We start from the raw sequence: 19,615 nt of genomic DNA on the forward strand, positions 1-19,615 counted from the left end.
ATATGTTTATGATTAGATCATGGGTTTAGTCACTACATCCTGAATAGCAATATAAAGAATGATAAGTACCCAGTGTTGTCTCCTGCTCTCACCAATATCAATATCCTAGAAAACCCTTTTCATAGTGACTGGGATTCGCATCAAACATTTTCTGAATACACCACCCATAGCGTTGCATGTACTTATAGTGTAGCTATAAGGGCCCCCAACTTTACGATGAGGCACATAGATGTTGTTTCCTTATAAATCCTGTTGCAATAATGCTTTTCTCCCACCACATGGTGCCAACATATAGATATAAGCTAAATAGACATGTTATAACTTTATAACCTCTCGCACAATCAATGGTTCAGATATCGTTCTCAATATCATTATCTAGTGTATAAAAAAAGTATTGTATTTCCCATGCATTAAAGGGGTTGTCCATTTATAGAAAATTTTAACAGGTTAAGTAAAAGTTTTTGTACAGATAGCAAATTGCCACATTCATTTCAAAGAGCAATACAGCGAGCCATCCATTTACATGGCCTTATTGTCCACCAAACCATACTGTGAGCAAGATGTAAAAAAAAAAATATAGAGCATGACCTATTTTCTCCAGTATTTCCCCTCCATATGCCCTATAGGAGTCTATGGGAATGTTTACAATATGCGTCGCACATGTGCTGCATATGGTTGTGCACCATATGTTGCCGTATGTTCGTGCAGTATCCAGGGAGACCAGAATCAGAGGGAGGTGCTTTTTTTTCAGTCAGCCAATAGTAATCCATCATTTGCCCGCGACTGTATTTTATACAGATACGGTATGGATATAGTGACATACGTGCACATACTGATGAAAAACATCACTTATATATGATTCATACATCACAAAAATACAGGACTGGAGAAATCAAACTTTCGTGTGAAAGAGGACTTATGTGGATTGAAACATTCATTTAACAAGTTGTCGGGTTATTCAAAAAAATTACCCCTGATGTAGCAGTGTCAAACTGCTAGCTGTATCGGAACCTTCCAATAAGCCTAGCAAACTGCAGTGCCATATCCTGAGAATGCCGGACCAAGCTGACAGCGGTCCGGCTTATTCATGAGTGGGAGGGACTAAGAGTGGGCCTATGGTGTGGGAGGGGTAGTCTGGGGAAGAAGCAGCTCCTCGGATTCTACATGGCAATAATAAGAAGTAGATTACTGTGTAACAACTCTATGATGACTTTAATTATCATCAGATATTTTCAAAACTTTTTTTTTCACTTTTAGTTTTCCAGGGTTCTGAAGAACCGAGCCTGGCCCACATTCAAACAAGCCAAGTCAAAGATATCTCCTCTACATAGCAGTGATTTCTGCCCAACAAACTGCCATTTCAATGTGATGGAGGTGTCATACCCCAAAACCCTGACATCACTTGGGAGCGCTTTTGGGGTACAGCTAGACAGCAGAAAGCAACTATCTCAAGACAAGGAGAATAAAAGTACAGAGCAAGGTGAGAATTTTGAGAGGGAAGAATATTAGTTTTTCTATGTACTTTAGAGATTGTTTTGTAGGTCTGTAACCGTTCATAAAACCTGGAGAACATCTGTCTACTCCTACTGTTCTTAACCAAGTATATATTGATTTTCTGAGTCAAGAATATTACACTTGGAGGAATGTAAATTGGATTTATCTTGACCTTTTGACTTTTTAATATCTGCAATTCATAGGAGGCCGATATTTATTGAAATTGTTTCTCCCTAGAATAAGGAATCTGGAGCCGTACTTATGAACCACTTTCTAAATTGCTTGATGCGTGATGCCTAAGATAAGAAACAATACATCACTGATGCATCATAGAGTAGGTTTCCCAGTAGTGAAATCCATTTCACCATTAGATATTGATATCCCTTGACATTTTGCCCCAGTGATGGTGTTATGGAGGTTGTGAAGAATAGATATCTCATATTATTAATGATGATCTTTTTTTCTTTATGGTGTCAATATATTCCACAATACCTGGGCAGGCTTAAATAACATTTTCACTCATTTTATAGTTGCCGATATTTCAAAATGTAAAATGAATCAATTTAAGAATAAAATCTGATCTAGATATCTTTTTTCATGTATTGAAATATTTTCTAAGATTACTTACATAAACAATGTACATAACGGAAATAAATGCCATACACAAAGCAAGTTGCATTTTGTATCAAATACTAAAGACAATAAATTTTTTATGCAATATATATGATTTATGTCATAGTAATTTAACAGTTATATTTATGCTTAAATTGCAGTAAAATAATGCAAAATGCTGTATGTGTCCAGCCTTAGGTTCTGGTTCTTGTTACCTTCCATTGTGAGGCCATAATCTGGGCGAGTATGAGGCCAGGGGCAACATACAAAATCCAAGAGACCGCCCCTGTTAAATGGCAAGATATGGGACATGTCCCCGTCAGGTCAAAGTGCAGTAAGACACAAAGTGCTCACTGCACCATGACCGTGTGCCCTAGATCTCTATGACGGTCATGATCTGGTTGGCAATTTTGCGGACAGATCAAGGTCCCTATAAAGGTTGCCTGCATGAGGCCTTAGGCTGTAAATATCCCACTATATGAGCATAGAGTGTAAAAATAATTGTAAAAGTGTAATATAATTGTGCACCCCTACCCCTTTGTCCCCTCTGAGTAGCAGAAAGCATTGATTCGCTGCTACTGATGTTTAGGGTGTCTCCATATATTGATAGATACATCACTAGGGAACAGACAAGGTTTCTGTTTATAGGATTTTTGGGATGCATGCTATACATTGGTATCCGTCTCTCATAAGCTCTTATAAACTCAGCTAAATGCAGCGGTTCACCATCAAAGAAGCATGTTTAGCATCTTGCCTCAGGCAGCACCACCTGCAGCAAGATGGGGGGCAGCATCAGAAGCACAATCACCTGCTATAAAGCAGGACCTGACACTTAAAAATAGTGTGTCAAACCTGATGTCATCATGGATGTGAGGCACTGCATGGAGAACCCACTTACTAAAAAAAGAACCTAATATATTACTTCTGGATGGGACTATAGGTCGCCTCAGGCAGCAGAAAGTTTAGAAAATATCTGGCTAAATGTACACATTTTCTTACAGTACACAACACAATGATTTAGTGTAGTAGTCCATCCTGTGTTACCAATGTATAAGGATAAGGATACTTTTTGGCCTCCGTCTGACAGCATGTGCATATGGGAACCTTCAGTGTGCCCTTCAGAAGATTTCCTGGAATACACATTGACCATGTTAACAAAAACAGAGTGTGAACTCAGCCTTATTGATTAATATTTAGCTGCTATTTTCACTTTTCTTGCTATCATTTAGGCAAACTAAATCCCATGGTATACATACAGCATACCGTTACCACAATGGCTGCACCATCAGGACACTCACTGGGTCAAAGAGACGGTCATGGACTGAGATATCTGCTGAGCAATGAAGATTTGGAAACACAAGACATCCATCATAAATTACTCTGCAAACTCCATTCAGCGCTGGCAGAGGTGGAAACGTGTGTCGCTCAGATTGATGAGTAAGTAATCCTGACATTATTTAGCAACCGTTATGGAGCGTAATGAAATATTATAGACAAACATGAAGTCACAGTTTATTTTTAGGCTGGTAAGAATTTATCTTCTCTCAATAAAGCTCTTCAACACTATATTTTCAGGCCAATTACTGGAAACTTCTGTTACTAGAAACAGTTTCTCCTGATGATTGTGACAAGTAGAGGTGATAATAATCATATTTTTTATGTGGCACCTTATGTCCTACCTGTTCACGGGGCAATATGCTGCCAAGAAATGTAAAGCTTATGGGGATGAAAGATTCTTCCAATAGAGATAATGGGGCATATTTATCATACGCTGGCGCTCATGCTCCAGCATATGATAGCCCCACCGCTGCATATTCACAGAGGGATACATCAAGAGGCTTTTGCCTCTTGATGTATCGGGGCGGGAGGCTGCGCAACGATTATTCTAGAAAAAAACGCAGCCGGCGACAATTCACATATGAAAAGTCGCCAGCAGCAGCAAGTGCGCAGGTGCAGGGAACAGTAACGCCCCGCTGCGGCCCACTCACACCCACTGGCGTGAAGGTGGCGGATTGGGGCAAATAAGGTCCTGATAAATATGCCCAATGATTGGAAATATATTTTGCTAGAAAGTGTTAATTAAAAAATTACGCAAATGAGCATGAGGGGCTCTATTAACAATTATGGAGCCCAAAGCCCTCTTAGGCTCATTTCCATTATTTTAAAAGCCTTTTTTGAAAAAACACGGGCATAAAAAGCTAACAAAAGAAGATATCCTGTCAGAGGCGGCACACACCAGTATGTCAGTGTGCTTGGTTTTCAATCCTTGATTCTGGTGGTAGACTTCCTTTAAACTTTACTGTGTAAACCCTCTATAAGGTCATTAATAAAAATATATAAAAGAATTTGGCCCATTGGTGACTCATGTGGCCTCCACTGATAACTTCAACCCGATATGACAATGTGATATTAATGACAACACTCTGTTTCCTATCACTAAGCCAATTGCCAACTCGAATTCACAGATTTTCCTTTAAACCCAGCAAACAAAATTTAACTTGCTGACCATTGGGGATTCTCAGTGCTGGGACCCCAACAGATCACAAAAACGAGGGCTCCGATGGTGTTCCTCCGTTGGACCCCTCGTTGCTTTGTCAAACTAATGGAGCAGACGGTCGTGCATCACCGTTCTGCTCCATTCATCTCTATGGAGCAGAGGGATATCGGTTAGCGTGGCGCTCGGCAATTTCATGTCAGCTCCATATAGATTACTAACAACTGCTCCATTAGTGTGACGAAGCGATGAGGGGTCCCATATTTTCGTGATCTGTGGGGGTTTCATCACTGACCCAACTGATCAGCAAGTTAGGGACTAACTTTTGTTCATGGGAAAAAACCCTTTAACATTGACAAGGGAAGCTGGGGATTCCTTATTTCCTTCAACACCACAGACTGGTATTGCATTGGATGCCATGGACATACTGGTCCAAATTTATTGTGGCTTCTCTGCCAGTTTTCTGGCATGATACCTAGCCCATGTGCTGCTGTACCCTTCTAACGCCAAACCATAGCGCTTCATCTATAGCCATCCACAGCTCTGTTTGATAAAGGCTGTCTGTGCTGAACCGTCACATTGGGGCACATTTACTTACCCGGTCCAGTCGCTATCCCGCGGTGCGTTGTCCGACGCTGATTCGGGTCTGCCGGGATTCACTAAGGTCCGTGCGCCCGATATCCAGCAGGTGTCGCTACTGTGCCGAGGTCCGCTGGAGTTCACCTTCTTCGTCCCGGTGCATGTAGTGCAGATCTTGCGACACAAATCCCGGGGCAATTCGGCACAAATCGGAAATTGGCGGTTAACCCCACGGAAGTGCGGGATTCGGAGCCTTAGTAAATGAGCCCCATTGTGTTTGCCGTTTTACTTGAATAAAAATAACCTTCAGAATCTACTTAAAGGAGTGCTTCCATTTTTGGCTAGTTCTCATATCGTGGTAGGATCCCTAGCGGTGAGCGCCCGCAACTGTTGAAGTGCAGCCGTATAACTACACATCTGTAATGCCCGGCCCACCAGTTTTACTATAGTCTCCAATATTACTATAGAGCAAAAACTCTGCTATGTCTCCTATATCCTGCGCATAGAAAGTAGAGGAAATCTACTCACCTCATACCATCAGCAGGGCCATAAGGGACATAAAAGTGAATTATTAGGCATCATTGCTATAGATAAAGAAATTAGGGTGTCATAGAAACTTACTAATTAGATCCCTCAGCCTTTGATGTGTTTGTGTCTATTCTCTCTCGATCAGCCCTGGTTCACTTCTCCTACCTCCCCTCTACATAGAGCTGCATGAAATCAGCTTCCTCTTTGTGTCTAATCAGGATTTAGCAAAGTTTGAAGATTAAATGTAATTTTAGGAGGGTGGCGAAGGAAAAGAGCCTGATAAGAGCAGAAATAGCTCTTTTTAAAAATTTATCACTGTCTCATATATTTGATTGTAGTGATTTATGCAAATTTGGTGAAAATTTAGTGACCATAGGTCAATATTTCTCTATAATTTTCAGCTGCTTAGTCACAGATATTCATTGATTATTTTTAATGCATACATTGGGGCACCCAAATCATATCTACTCATAGTAATGCACCTTCCATGTGTCTAGGACCTTCCTATTTTCATAGCAGTGTAACAATCTACATGTAGTTAAAAGCCGGATATTTCTCAAGCAGATGCCATGTCAACAAAATACATTATTATTCCCCTGTCCTCAATTGATTTATATTTAGAGATAAGAGAAAGGGACACAACTGCAACAGCAGAACATGTTATAGTGTTGCAGAAGCTGCTCCTAATGAATGATCTTACTCTTATCTTCAAAGCACATTTCTCAGCTTCTAGTATCAGCTTCAAACAGGTCATTGTTACACGTCTGCTTGATATCTGCTAACACTATTCTGCATTGTTGTAACTTGACAAATATGGTGACGTGAGAAAGCTCCAAGTTTCCAGATATATATATATATATATATATATATATATATATATATGTATATATGTATGTTTGTGTTTGTAGGTATGTATGTATATGTGTATGTATGTATGTAGGTATGTGTGTGAGTGTATATACATGTAAATGTATATATCTGTGTGTGTAATCTCAGAGCCTGCCAGAAATCAAAGTGCCACTATGAAGAGATTATTCCAAAATTCCAAACTAAATTGTTTTTATCAGTATGCATTATGCAAATACGTATTAATTACTATGAAAGTGATGACATATTTGGCAGGTTAAGTACACTAATACCTGACATGTTCTCCTATACACATGTGAGAGACATAGACATCAGCAACACAAGTACCTGACATATTCTGCTATACACATGTGTGAGACACAGACATCAGTTACACAAGTAACTGACATGTTCTGCTATACACATGTGTGAGACACAGACATCAGCTACACAAGTAACTGACATGTCCTGCTATACACATGTGAGATACAGACATCAGCTACACAAGTACCTGACATGTTCTGTTATACACATGTAAGAGGCATAGCCATCAGCTTCACAATTATCTGACATGTTCTGCTATACAAAGTGAAAGACACATACATCAGTACACAAGTATCTGACATGTTCTGTTGTAGAAATGTGAGAGACACAGACATCAGCTACACAAGTACCTGACATGCTCTGTTCTCCTATACACATGTGAGTGACAAAGCCATAAGCTACACAAGTACCTGACTTGTTCTGCTATACACATGTGAGAGACACAGACATCATCTACACAAGTATCTGACATGTTCTGCTATACACATGTGAGAGACACAGACATCAGCTATGCAAGTACCTGACATGCTCTTTTCTCCTATACACATGTGAATGACAAAGCCATAAGCTACACAAGTACCTGACATGTTCTGCTATACACATGTGAGTGACACATACATCAGCTACACTAGTACCTGACATGTTCTGCTATAGACATGTGAGAGGCACAGACATCTGCTACACAAGTACCTGGCATGTTCTGCTATACACATGTGTGAGACATAGACATCAGCTACACAAGTACCTGACATGTTCTGCTATAGACAAGTGAGAGACACATACATCAGCTGCACAAGTACCCTACATGTTCTGCTATACACATGTGAGAGGCATAGACATCAGCTTCACAAGTACCTGACATGTTCTGCTATGCACATGTGAGAGGCATAGGCATCAGCTTCACAAGTACCTGACATGTTCTGCTATGCACATGTGAGAGACACAGACATCAGCTACACAAGTACCTGACCCGTTCTGCTATACACATGTGTGAGACACAGACATCAGCTACACAAGTACCTGATCCGTTCTGCTATACACACGTGTGAGACACAGACATCAGCTACAAAAGTACCTGACATGTCCAGCTATACACATGTGTGAGACACAGACATCAGCTACACAAGTACCTGACATGCTCTTCTCCTATACGCATGTGTGAGACACAGACATCAGCTACACAAGTACCTGACATGCTCTTCTCCTATACACATGTGAGAGACACAGACATCAGCTACACAAGTACCTGACCTGTTCTGCTATACACATGTGTGAGACACAGACATCAGCTACACAAGTACCTGACATGCTCTTCTCCTATACACATGTGAGAGACACAGACATCAGCTACACAAGTACCTGACCTGTTCTGCTATACACATGTGTGAGACACAGACATCAGCTACACAAGTATCTGACATGCTCTTCTCCTATACACATGTCAGAGACACAGACATCAGCTACAAAAGTACCTGACATGTCCAGCTATACACATGTGTGAGACACAGACATCAGCTACACAAGTACCTGACATGTTCTGCTATACACATGTGTGAGACACAGACATCAGCTACACAAGTACCTGACATGTCCAGCTATACACATGTGTGAGACACAGACATCAGTTGCACAAGTACCTGACATGTTCTGCTATACACATGTGAGAAACACAGACATCAGCTACAAAAGTACCTGACATGTCCAGCTATACACATGTGTGAGACACAGACATCAGTTGCACACGTACCTGACATGTTCTGCTATACACATGTGAAAAACACAGACATCAGCTACACAAGTACCTGACATGCTCTTCTCCTATTCACGTGTGAGAGACACAGACATCAGCTACACAAGTACCTGACATGTTCTGCTATACACATGTGTGAGACACTGACATCAGCTACACAAGTACCTGACATGCTCTTCTCCTATACACATGTGAGAGACACAGACATCAGCTACACAAGTACCTGGCATGTACTGCTATGCACATGGCTGCATCCTTGAGCAGTTGAATACACACAGGCTGCTGGGGGTGTGTCCGCCAGCACCAGCATCATTATACAAGCTGTCAGTCAAGCACTGGTGGGTGTGGCAGTGCCTCCCTCTCATGATTAAGCTGGACAGCTATATGATAATGACTCATTGGATCTCTCTCAGGTCATTTGCATACAGCTTTAGTACCTACTAACTTGTGTTTACAGGCATGTAAAGGAACATTGAATGGATAGGGGCAATGTTTATGAAAATATATTTAGTTTTGGGGGTTAATTTTCCTGACAGGTTCTTTTTAAAAGCAAAAAGTATTTCTATGTTACAATATAGTTCAGAAAGGAAGACTGTGGAGAAAAATGCAGCTGCAAGATTGCAGTATTTGTTTTGAACATGTCTGTATGGATTAGAATATGTTGACATCTCGATTTGTCCATATGCTGTATGGAGACATTGGGAGGATTCCTGACTTGTCCTTCTGACATATTGCCATACGTTGCTTATACATGGGCAGTGAGAATTGGCAGCTGCTGATGGTTGGGGTGCTTCCCTAGTGCTGCTTCTACTCTGTAGACTTCAAAGGGCACTTCTTAGCATTAATCAGCGGGTGGCTTTTTGCACAGTACATAACCTATCTACCACTATACGATAATGTATACACTGTGTGTATGCTGGAGCTTTCCTTTCCTGGCATATATACTCAGTGTATACATAAAACATGGTGTGAACCTAGCTTTAGATTGTAGTGGACAACAATACAGTTTATTTTGCGTCATTCCCACTACAACAGTTAAGAAGTCACAAGATCTAATGTTAAGTATGTAATTACAACATTTTTGTAAAGCTAGTATCTAAACGATTTTATAGAAGTATCTAGTCTGCAATGTACTGAACATGGGTTCAAGAAGTAAGAACTCTCCCTACAGAGACTTTGCCAATTAAGGCCACCTTGTAGGTTTGTGGAGACTTATAGCCATTGACGGATTCCCAGAATCTCTTTGGGATTATGGGAAAATAGGCAATTAAATTTTCCAGGATGGAATAAGGAAAACCACGCCTCTTTTGTTACCTTGAAAGGTGACATCAATCATGACTTTTAGGAAGCCTAATGCCATGATGCCAAATAAAAACCAAACAAGCATATCTATTTCAGAAGAAACAGATCCCCAACTGTAGACAGCATTGTTTTGATGTGGTTGCATCTATAAAGTATGTACCGTGTAGGGAAATGGTTAGGCTGAGACTAGGGTCGGGAAGTAAGTCCCCTTATGGAGACCTTGCCAATTAAGTATGCCTTGTAGGGGTGTGGAGACTTTACGAAGATGTCGCATATGACATAATAACATTCTCTAATTCACTGTTATTAACAAAAATACAGCATTTCACAGATAGAATTTCTACATCTCTCCATAAGTCCTGGTGTACACAATTTTGGTTGCCCCTGGGTCTGACCGTAAATCTTCTGAATACAGTTGGATTTTTCTCATGAATAGCTTCTCTTCTCTGCACACTGCAGTGATCTCTGCCTCCTGCACCTCCCCCCTGCATCACAAAACCAGCTCAGATGCAGGCACTTCCTGCCAGTGAGCAGCAGTGTGCAGAGACTTACCATATATACTCATGTATAAGCCGAGGTTTTCAGCACAAAAAATGTGCTGAAAAACCTCACCTGAATTTTATACTTCAATAAAAAAAAATAAACTTACATACTCACCCCCAGCACCCCGATCCTCGGTGCGGCTCCCGATCCTTGGCACAGCTCCTCTTCGATCTTCTATATGCTGTATTAGGCGGCAGGGATGCATCCATGCAATCTGCCGGCCAGCGCACACTATGATGCGGAGGTGTCACGACTGATGACGTCATGGTGTGCATCGGCCAGCAGATCAAAGAAGAAAGAAGAGGAGCCGCCAGGAGCCGTGCCGAGGATTGCCAGAGGTTGAGTATGCAAGTTTTATTTTTATTTTTTAAGTGCTAGGCAACTGCGGGCTGGCTGTATACTACTGGGGGCTGGCAGGCTGTATACTACTGGGGGCTGGCAGTATACTACTGGGGGCTGGCAGGCTGTATACTACTGGGGGCTGGCAGGCTGTATACTACTGGGGGCTGGCAGGCTGTAAACTACAATTGCTGGAAGGCTGAATACTACATGGGGCTGGGTGGCTGTGTACTACATGGGGCTGGCTGGCTGTATACTACTGGGGGCTGGCTGTATACTACATGGGGCTGGCTGGCTGTATACTACAGGGGGCTGGCTATATACTACATGGGGCTGGCTGTATACTACAGGGGGCTGGCTGGCTATATAGTAGCGGGGGCTGACAATATACTACTGGAGACTGGTTGGCTATATACTACAGGGAGTGGGCTGACTATATACCAATGCATTTCCCACCCTCGGGCTATATTCAAGTCAATATGTTGCCCAGTTTTAGCTCAACTTATACTCAGGTTGGCTTATACTTGAGTATATGTGGTACTTTACAAACTAAAGGCAAGCTAAGGTCTTTATCCACGAGGGAGGCATATAGCAAAGCGGACTCTGTGTGTGTTATAGCAGATCTGAATGTGTCATTGGGTTTTATATCCATCTCATGGATATCATCTCTCATCTCTCTTTTCAGTTATTAGAAGTAGTTATTATTATCGTGTCAGTTATTAGTAGAATGTTCAGAAGCTAAATAAAAGTGTAGATAAACCCTGTACCCTGATAATCTAAGCACATTGTCAGCACACAGCATCTCATAACACAGAGAGATCATGAAGTGTCTACATAGAGAGTCCCCGCCCACACTCTGGAAATTTACAATGACCATCACTGAGTGATAGGAGCTAAAGTAAAATTGTAAAGAAAAGGGTTGAAAATTATCTATATTCTGTAAACATCACTTGGGGGATCAATTATTTTTATCAGGACCATATATATGACTATTTTAGGGGTATTGAGGTAGCATGAAGGGGCTTAGGACTAAGATGCCACTTTAATTTCTGCCGCATCTTAATATACTCCTCATACAGTGTATAGTTTTGTATCTCATTTAATATAATTACTATGTAATTTTATACATTGTATACATGTTGCATTTCTAAAATAAGTGATGATAATGGAAAAAATAAATACATCATTATTTATATACTTTACAAATCCCATCTTGTACAAACATCTGTGTTATAGGATTTATCATTACTGATCTGGAATGCATGTTATATTCACTATGAAAAATCCCATGTTTGTTATAACTGTACAGTCTATTAAATTATTAACTCTGATAACCTCAGTGTAGGAATTGTGCCTGCTGAATGCATTAGGCGTCTGCTTCCAGGTTTTACCCATCTGGCAATTATATTGGAGCAAATTGTTTTAAGGAAATGGAAAGCCCCATAGGATCGAGTTAAAGGATCTGCACAGGGAAAACAGGAAAATTGAGGTTCACAGCAGTCAGGGTGTGAAGTGTTGATTTAGCACATGTTGTTCACAGTTTCAAGGACTGGAAAGCACAAGCACTTTTTATACATATGGTTAAAGGCACCTAAAGTCATTAAAGCTTCACTCTGCTCTGTACTTGTAGTTTGTGTCAAGGGAAAAAAATATAATGACATGTTCCATAAGTAAACTTTATGCGATTCTTGTCTATATACGGTTTTCTTTCTCCAAAGTCTTGAAATGAGGCCATTATGTTGTCGTCTGCCAGGACACACGGGAACCAATTTCAGACCCATTCACTTGCCACTGAATCTCTTGGGGTCTTCTGCAGAGGTTCCCCGGAGCTGAACTGTCATAAGTTCCATAATGATGGATTTCAGACCGCTGGCCCTGACACTGGTGTTACCTTTTTTTTTTCAAGTTTTACATATTCCTTCTCTCCCTTAATGGCACAACCTATTAATATTTAGTGTCCTGGACAGTGTACACCACATCTCCATACATGGCCGTGTTATATTATTACATCACTTTATCCTGTGTCAGGAAATGTGTCACTAAAATTTAAATTTTTATCAATGTGATTTGTTATTTCATTTCCTTTCAAGAAATATTAAACAATAAATAATTATTTGCAATATTTTATCACTAAAGGAAGCATCAGCTGTGATTTATACACACAGAACACAAGCCACAGAAGGGTGGGTAAGCCTATTCCTTAAAGGACATCTACCACCAGGATGAAGTATTGTAAAGCAAGCACACTTAAATGCTGGTGTGTGCTACATCCTGCAGGAACGTCTCTTCTTTTATCTTCTTATGCCCTTGTTTTTACAAAAAAAGCCTTTAAAAATTATGCAAATTAGCCTGAGGGGCTCCAGGCTCAATTAAGACCTACGGAACCTGGAGCCACAAAGAACGTCATTGTAGCTATGGCAGTCTTCTTGAATAACCATGTATACATAGCCAAAGAGAAACAAGGCAGCACAACCTGTATAGTTTTGGGTGCAGGATCTGTGTAGTCCGTGGCAAGGGATCCAATAGTAGTTTCAGGAAAACAGCAGCACTCCAGTATGTAGTCAAAGCAGGGTGATCTTTATTTCAAAGGTGCACCTTTGAAATAAAGATCACCCTGCTTTGACTACATACTGGAGTGCTGCTGTTTTCCTGAAACATGTATACATAGCAATATATATATATATATATTTGGAGAGAAAATAGGAGCAAAGTCTCCTCCCAGCTGAAAGTGCACAACAGAACTACAGACATAGAGATCATAGAGATCAGAGCTGCTGTAAAACGAAGATTAGAAATCACATAATGGCCAGAAATAGTGTAACTTCTCACATATACTCACTAAATTACAGATTTCTGCAAATTAATTGAAAGCTTCAAAATGCTTCTGCCCCTCAATAGCAACAGGAATTAAACATTTGTGACTTGCAAAGAGTCTCTAACTTTAGAGAAATTTTTGATAAATTTTAGAGAAATCTATCCATCTATCAATCAATTGATCTTCTATCTCTCTTCTACTGTATTTATCTATCTCTCATATCCATCTATCATCATAATATGTATATTTTATCATAAATCTATCATCTATCTATAAATCTATCATCTTTCATATTTGTCTTCTATCATCAATCTACCTATCTCCTATAAAATTCTCCTACAATCCCATATTACAGATTGCCTTACCCTAATACTGCTTGTAACTACAAAGTGTTATTATTGTGCAGGACTAAGATTTATTTTGGGGCTCCACTTTTAGTTTTGCCCAGGGCCCCACTTTGCCCAAAACCGCTCCTGGGAAGCAGAACACTGCCGGTGAGGGCTCACCATTTATATGGGATTGTAGGATTATTGAAGCCCTTTTACAGCATTTTAGTGGATTTTAATTTGGGACTTTACAAAACCTTAATTGTGTGTTATATATCACAATCCTGCTGTATAACCCAATCATGAAAATTCTGCATGATAAACCAGGGACACTTACTCACAAAGACTGCGGTAACCCAAAAGTCTTGGGGTGTAACAAATATGAAAGAATAGAAGAAAATACTTTTTTCAAAGCACTGTAGATAGTAAGCAACATAGAATAACTTATATAGAGAGATGTGGAGAGGTACAGAGAAATAAGACAGACAGACAGAGCAGCAATTTTTTCTAACAAGAAAATATATTTTCTTCTCCATCTCAGACTATTGTCTTCAATAACTTGTTCTCCTAAATGTGAGCGGAAAACAGAAAATGTAATACCACTGGAGAGTGATGAGAAGGGAGAAAAGAATGGGAAGAGAGTCTGCTTCAATGTCGCCGGAGAGGAGCAGGAGGACTCGGGACACGATACCATCAGTAACAGAGACTCATACAGGTAACTTCCACTACTGATATCCACCAAATATAGTTCTGTGAAAGGGAAGACGGCTGAACATAGTTAAAGATGACCTGTTGCTTTTTCAGTAAATATTTGTATCCTCTCGTTATGGAAGTTATTTTATCATAGCTGTGTTTTGCGCCATTCCTCTGTTATTCCTACATTAAGGGAATTACTAGACAACTTGGAGTTAGTAGTTAGTAGAGATCTCTCCTCAAATAGTCTTCAACCTCTTTCACAATAATGCTACGACACGGGCAAGCATACAGCTGGGCGTTGAAGAGAAGAGGGGTTAGTTCTGATCCCCCCCTCTCCAGAGCGGGACACGGTGCCCGGCCGTACATACAGGAAAATATACAGCATGCTCTACCTCTTTCCTGTGGACGCTACGGTGACACACGTATGTTATATATACACTATATGCCTCTGTGGACACCAGTGTCCGGCCACAAATTGTGCGGTTGAATATCGGTCCCTCACACATTACTGTGAAGAGGCCTGACCAATCAGCATGGTCACAATCAGACTATTTAGAGGCATATCTCGAATTTGTTAAAACCCAGTTGTCAATTTATTTATACATTAGTGCCGAGTTGTAAGAGAGATTCCATTTTTATTCCATAGAGAATACACATGCTCCTTAACCAGACAACTAATAATAGCAGATTTTTTTTTCAATAGTTTTTCAATTATTTCCTATGTATTGCTTAGTTTTCTGTCAATACACTTGGAGTTGCAGTATTATACACATGGGGTTCTAGTTCCTTCAAGGGAGAATTCATTAAGACTGGCATTTTCAACAGCAGTCTCAAAGTTCTCCCTGCTGCACTCCTGCACCTATATCCACCCAGAGGCTTCGGCCTCTTAGTAAATACGGGAGCATGCTCATCCAGTTTAGATCTGTAGAACACATCTGAACTGGTGGTTTCCCGAGGCCCCATGCACACATCTGCAGCAGCAGACATGTACTGTGAGCCGTCAGCTGGCTAGAGAAGAAGAAAGTGAGTGCAGCTCTCCATGGGGCCAAGTTTGCTGACGACCGCACTGTTCCCACATGCAATGCAAGTCTATGACAGCCGTGAGCTGGATGCCAGTTTTGCAGCTAGCTCAAGGCTGCTACCATGCTGTAGTAGATCTGGGTGGCCGGCTATGTCTGCCATGCCCACCGCATTTAGAGAGAGATGGAAGAATTTACTAGTAGAAACATATGTACAAAACTATCTGCACCTCTATTATTTATATTATAAAATATAGAGGCAGTGCTATTTTTGTAGCAATATGGAGGCAGTACTATCTGTAACTACATCACTTACAGGGTGTGACATGGAGGCAGTACTATCTGTATCTACATCACTTACAGGGTGTGACATGAAGGCAGTACTATCTGTGTCTACATCACTTACAGGGAGTGATATGGAGGCAGTACTATCGGTGTCTACATCACTTACAGGGTGTGACATGGAGGCAGTACTATCTGTGTCTACATCACTTACAGGGAGTGACATGGAGGCAGTAATATCTGTGTCTACATCACTTACAGGGTGTGACATGGAGGCAGTACTATCTGTGTCTACATCACTTACAGGGAGTGACATAGAGGCAGTACTATCTGTAACTACATCACTTACAGGGTGTGACATGGAGGCAGTACTATCTGTACCTCTATTATTTATATTATAAAACATAAAGGCAGTGCTATCTCTGTAGTGACATGGAGGCAGTACTATGTGTAACTAAACAATTTACCAGAAGAAACAGGGAAGCAGTGATATCTAAATTATGGATAAATAGAGAGAGGGACACAGTAATATCTGCAACAGCATCACGTACCATTTATCATCATTTAGAAAAACCTATCCTATGCTTAGAGTTTTTAGCTTTGCAATGCTGATTTCCATATTCCTGAATTTAGTAGACATCATTTTAGATGTGTTCTTAATTCTTTTTATAGCGACTGTAACAGCAACAGAAACTCCATTGCATCCTTCACGAGCGTCTGCAGCAGCCAATGTAGTTCTTACCTTCACAGCGATGACATGGATTCTGGTAACCGCACTTTTTAGTTATCTGAACATATTGTTATCTTTTTCCTCTGTTGATAGAAAGAAGAATTTGTTGTCAATCATTATCTAGCATACTTCTATTTAAAGGGGCTTTTTCATAAGAACCACCTATAAGAATGGGTGCTGCAAAAGCCTCCTCCTTTGATCAGCTCATAGATCCCAGTTTGGCTCTTCTGGCATCATCTGTTATCATTCAGTCTTCCCTTCAAGCCTCTCCAAGGGAATGTAGTATTACATGCTAGTTAGAGCCAACTATGTAATACGTGGGTATTATAGTTCAGCCAAAGCATGGGTCCAAGGGTCTCTGACATCCATTTGCCTTATTAAAGGGGTTGTACACTTTCAGCAATTAAAGGGCATCTACCACCAGGATGAAGGATTGTAAACCCACACACTGACATACTGGTGTGTGGCCCCTCTGGCAGGATCTCCTTATTCCCTGTTTAAAAAAAAAAAGCTTTCAAAAATATGCAAATGAGCCTAAGCAGCTCCAGGCTCCATAGGTGTTAATGGTGCCTGGAGCCCCTAAGGGATCCTGCCAGAGGGGGCCCACACCAGTATGTCAGTGTGCTGGGTTTGCAATTATATTGTTTGTGTAATGAAAAGTTATACAATGTTTCAATATATTTTCTGTATCAATTCTGTTGTCTAGATCTCTGAGTTGATACAGAAAGTATATTGGAAAATTTTCCATAAAAAAAAAGCTTTTAAAACTTTCCTTTAAACAAACAATATCATTTTTTTCCTGAAAGTGGACAACCCGATTAGGTATATATAAATGTTATGAGACATCTCTTTAAAATAAATAATAATGTAAGTTTTCTGTTTGCTCTGCTGCTGTCAATTTTCTATATAAAACTTTCCGCTATAGGAGATGAGATGCCTTTAAATGTAAGGATTTCACATGAAAAACAGGACAAATTACACAGCTGCCTAGAACATCTTTTCAGTCAGGTGAGTAACAAGATCACTAACAATTAGTGATGACTGAAGTGAAACTTGCGGGTCAGTCCCCTATCCTGGCCGCCATTCATTTATTCTAGGATTGTCACATCCCAATGATGGAGTGATGATACTCCTGAAGATGATGGTGCACACATGCCACTGACACTCAATGGGTAACTTCATTTATTGGTGCCAGCACCAATCATGGTTGTTGCCAGTGGGGTTGAGCGCTCTGGTTCAGTACCCAATCCTAAACAGAACTTTCAGAACCTAGTAACAAGCTTTAAAGGGGTTAAAGTAGATCTGTCAGTAGGAAGAAGCTCTGGATAGCAGTTTATTCATATCTTTATGGGTATGAATAATTGTGCAAAACAAACTTTTAATCTAAGGCTGGAAGTGTAGGAAGTACCACCTACACCCCTACCTCCTGTGATGTACATGGACCCTCAGGAGGCCATATGCTGCTGGCCAGCTTTGGTTGTCCTGTTTCCCTATCTGGTCCATAGAGCCGAGCCGTGGGCTGCTCTTTCAACTGCCCCGGGGGTATGCAACACCCCTGCCAATACATGGTCAGAGGGGTAGTTGTGAACATTGCCCTTTACAGGTTAGGAGCTGACAGAGGGAGTCACAAACCCTCCAGGAAGGTTCTAGACCTGGTCATCAGGGGTTAACAGTGGTAGATACTGCCTGTGCAGGAAAGGATTAACTATGCTAAAGTTATCATCCAATTGTATTCCTTCATGTGAACTGGAGTGTGATTGGAGAGTGAGCCACCACCTGACCAGGGAATTACAAAACCCCTAGACAGGAAGGGGCAAGTGCGCTTACCAGCCACCTATTACCGGAGAGGTCATCTCTTTACCAACAGCTCTCCCTAGAGAGCACACTTGCAGATTGTCAGTGAGTGACCTGAGAGATTGTGTGACGCACACCTTCAGTGCTACACTCAGAACACCCAGGACAAAGCTGCAGCTTCCATATCTGGACACAGCTACATCCCAGCCTGCACCTACTACCAGGCTGGTGAATTTATTCCTGAGGATCACTCTCCATGACCACTCCAGTAATCCGGAATTTCCAACAATCCCGCATATGTAACAAGATTGTTTGGCCCTTTACCTGCAGTTATTCTAATAAGGAACCGTGAGTTATTTTGCACAATGTTGCCTCCATCTGTTCCCTGGATATGGCTGTAACACCAAGGGCACCCCATCCATTACCCAGGGACTCATACCACAGACACAAAAAGGGGTTGCCCCAGGGAGATCCAGTACATCAGCCTCTGCATCCATATTTCTTGCACACACTACCTGCTGGAGACCTGCCTGGCTGTAGGACAGCCCTCCGGTCCCCATACCAAGCACCGTGACACCAGAATGCCCTGGCCCACAACTGCCAGCCACTCCGGCTGCCTCCAGGCCCCAAGAAAAGGCTAGGCCCCAGTGGGGGATGTTGCACAGGACTACAACTAACAAATAAAAGGGTTTTCTAACAGCCATTCTTTAGTCTATTTTTGAAGTTGGGATATAGCTGCTGCTAAACAGGAAATTATTCATTACAGTCATTCATATGGATCTCTGTCCCCATAATACATGAAAATCTTGAGCCTCCACTCTGGATTATAGAGAAGGTCTGAAGAAGGGCATCTCCATCTATGATGTATAAGCACTCTATTAGGGAGAACCACTTTAATATGAATGTCTTCAAGGGTAGAAGATTGGAGAGTGTATATGTAATAATAATAATCTTTATTTATATAGCGCCATCATATTCCGTAGCTCTTTACAAATCATAGTGTACATATACAAATATATTATTACATTACAGAGTACAAACAGTCATATGGACCAATACGAATGAGGGCCCTGCTCAAAGGAGCTTACAGTCTATGAGGTGTTAATAGCTTTACACTGCATAAACAATGATAACATTTATGG

At 41.0% G+C, this 19,615-nt stretch overlaps 1 protein-coding gene across 2 annotated transcripts in view; it reads left to right on the top strand.

Moving 5' to 3' along the window:
* Positions 1-19,615, top strand: part of PREX2 (phosphatidylinositol-3,4,5-trisphosphate dependent Rac exchange factor 2) — a 202,097-nt gene that overhangs the window by 131,614 nt on the left and 50,868 nt on the right. Inside the window, exons 24-28 of one of the 2 annotated variants that reach the window (XM_072151744.1) lie at positions 1,258-1,480; positions 3,336-3,543; positions 14,494-14,667; positions 16,598-16,716; positions 17,605-17,687. In XM_072151744.1, coding sequence (XP_072007845.1) covers positions 1,258-1,480; positions 3,336-3,543; positions 14,494-14,667; positions 16,598-16,716; positions 17,605-17,687 — 807 coding nt within the window. The remainder of the gene's footprint in view (positions 1-1,257; positions 1,481-3,335; positions 3,544-14,493; positions 14,668-16,597; positions 16,717-17,604; positions 17,688-19,615) is intronic. The other variant, XM_072151745.1, reaches the window with a different exon arrangement.

Source organism: Engystomops pustulosus, chromosome 5 (genome assembly GCF_040894005.1).
Source record: "Engystomops pustulosus chromosome 5, aEngPut4.maternal, whole genome shotgun sequence".
In the NCBI taxonomy this organism is placed as follows: domain Eukaryota; kingdom Metazoa; phylum Chordata; class Amphibia; order Anura; family Leptodactylidae; genus Engystomops; species Engystomops pustulosus.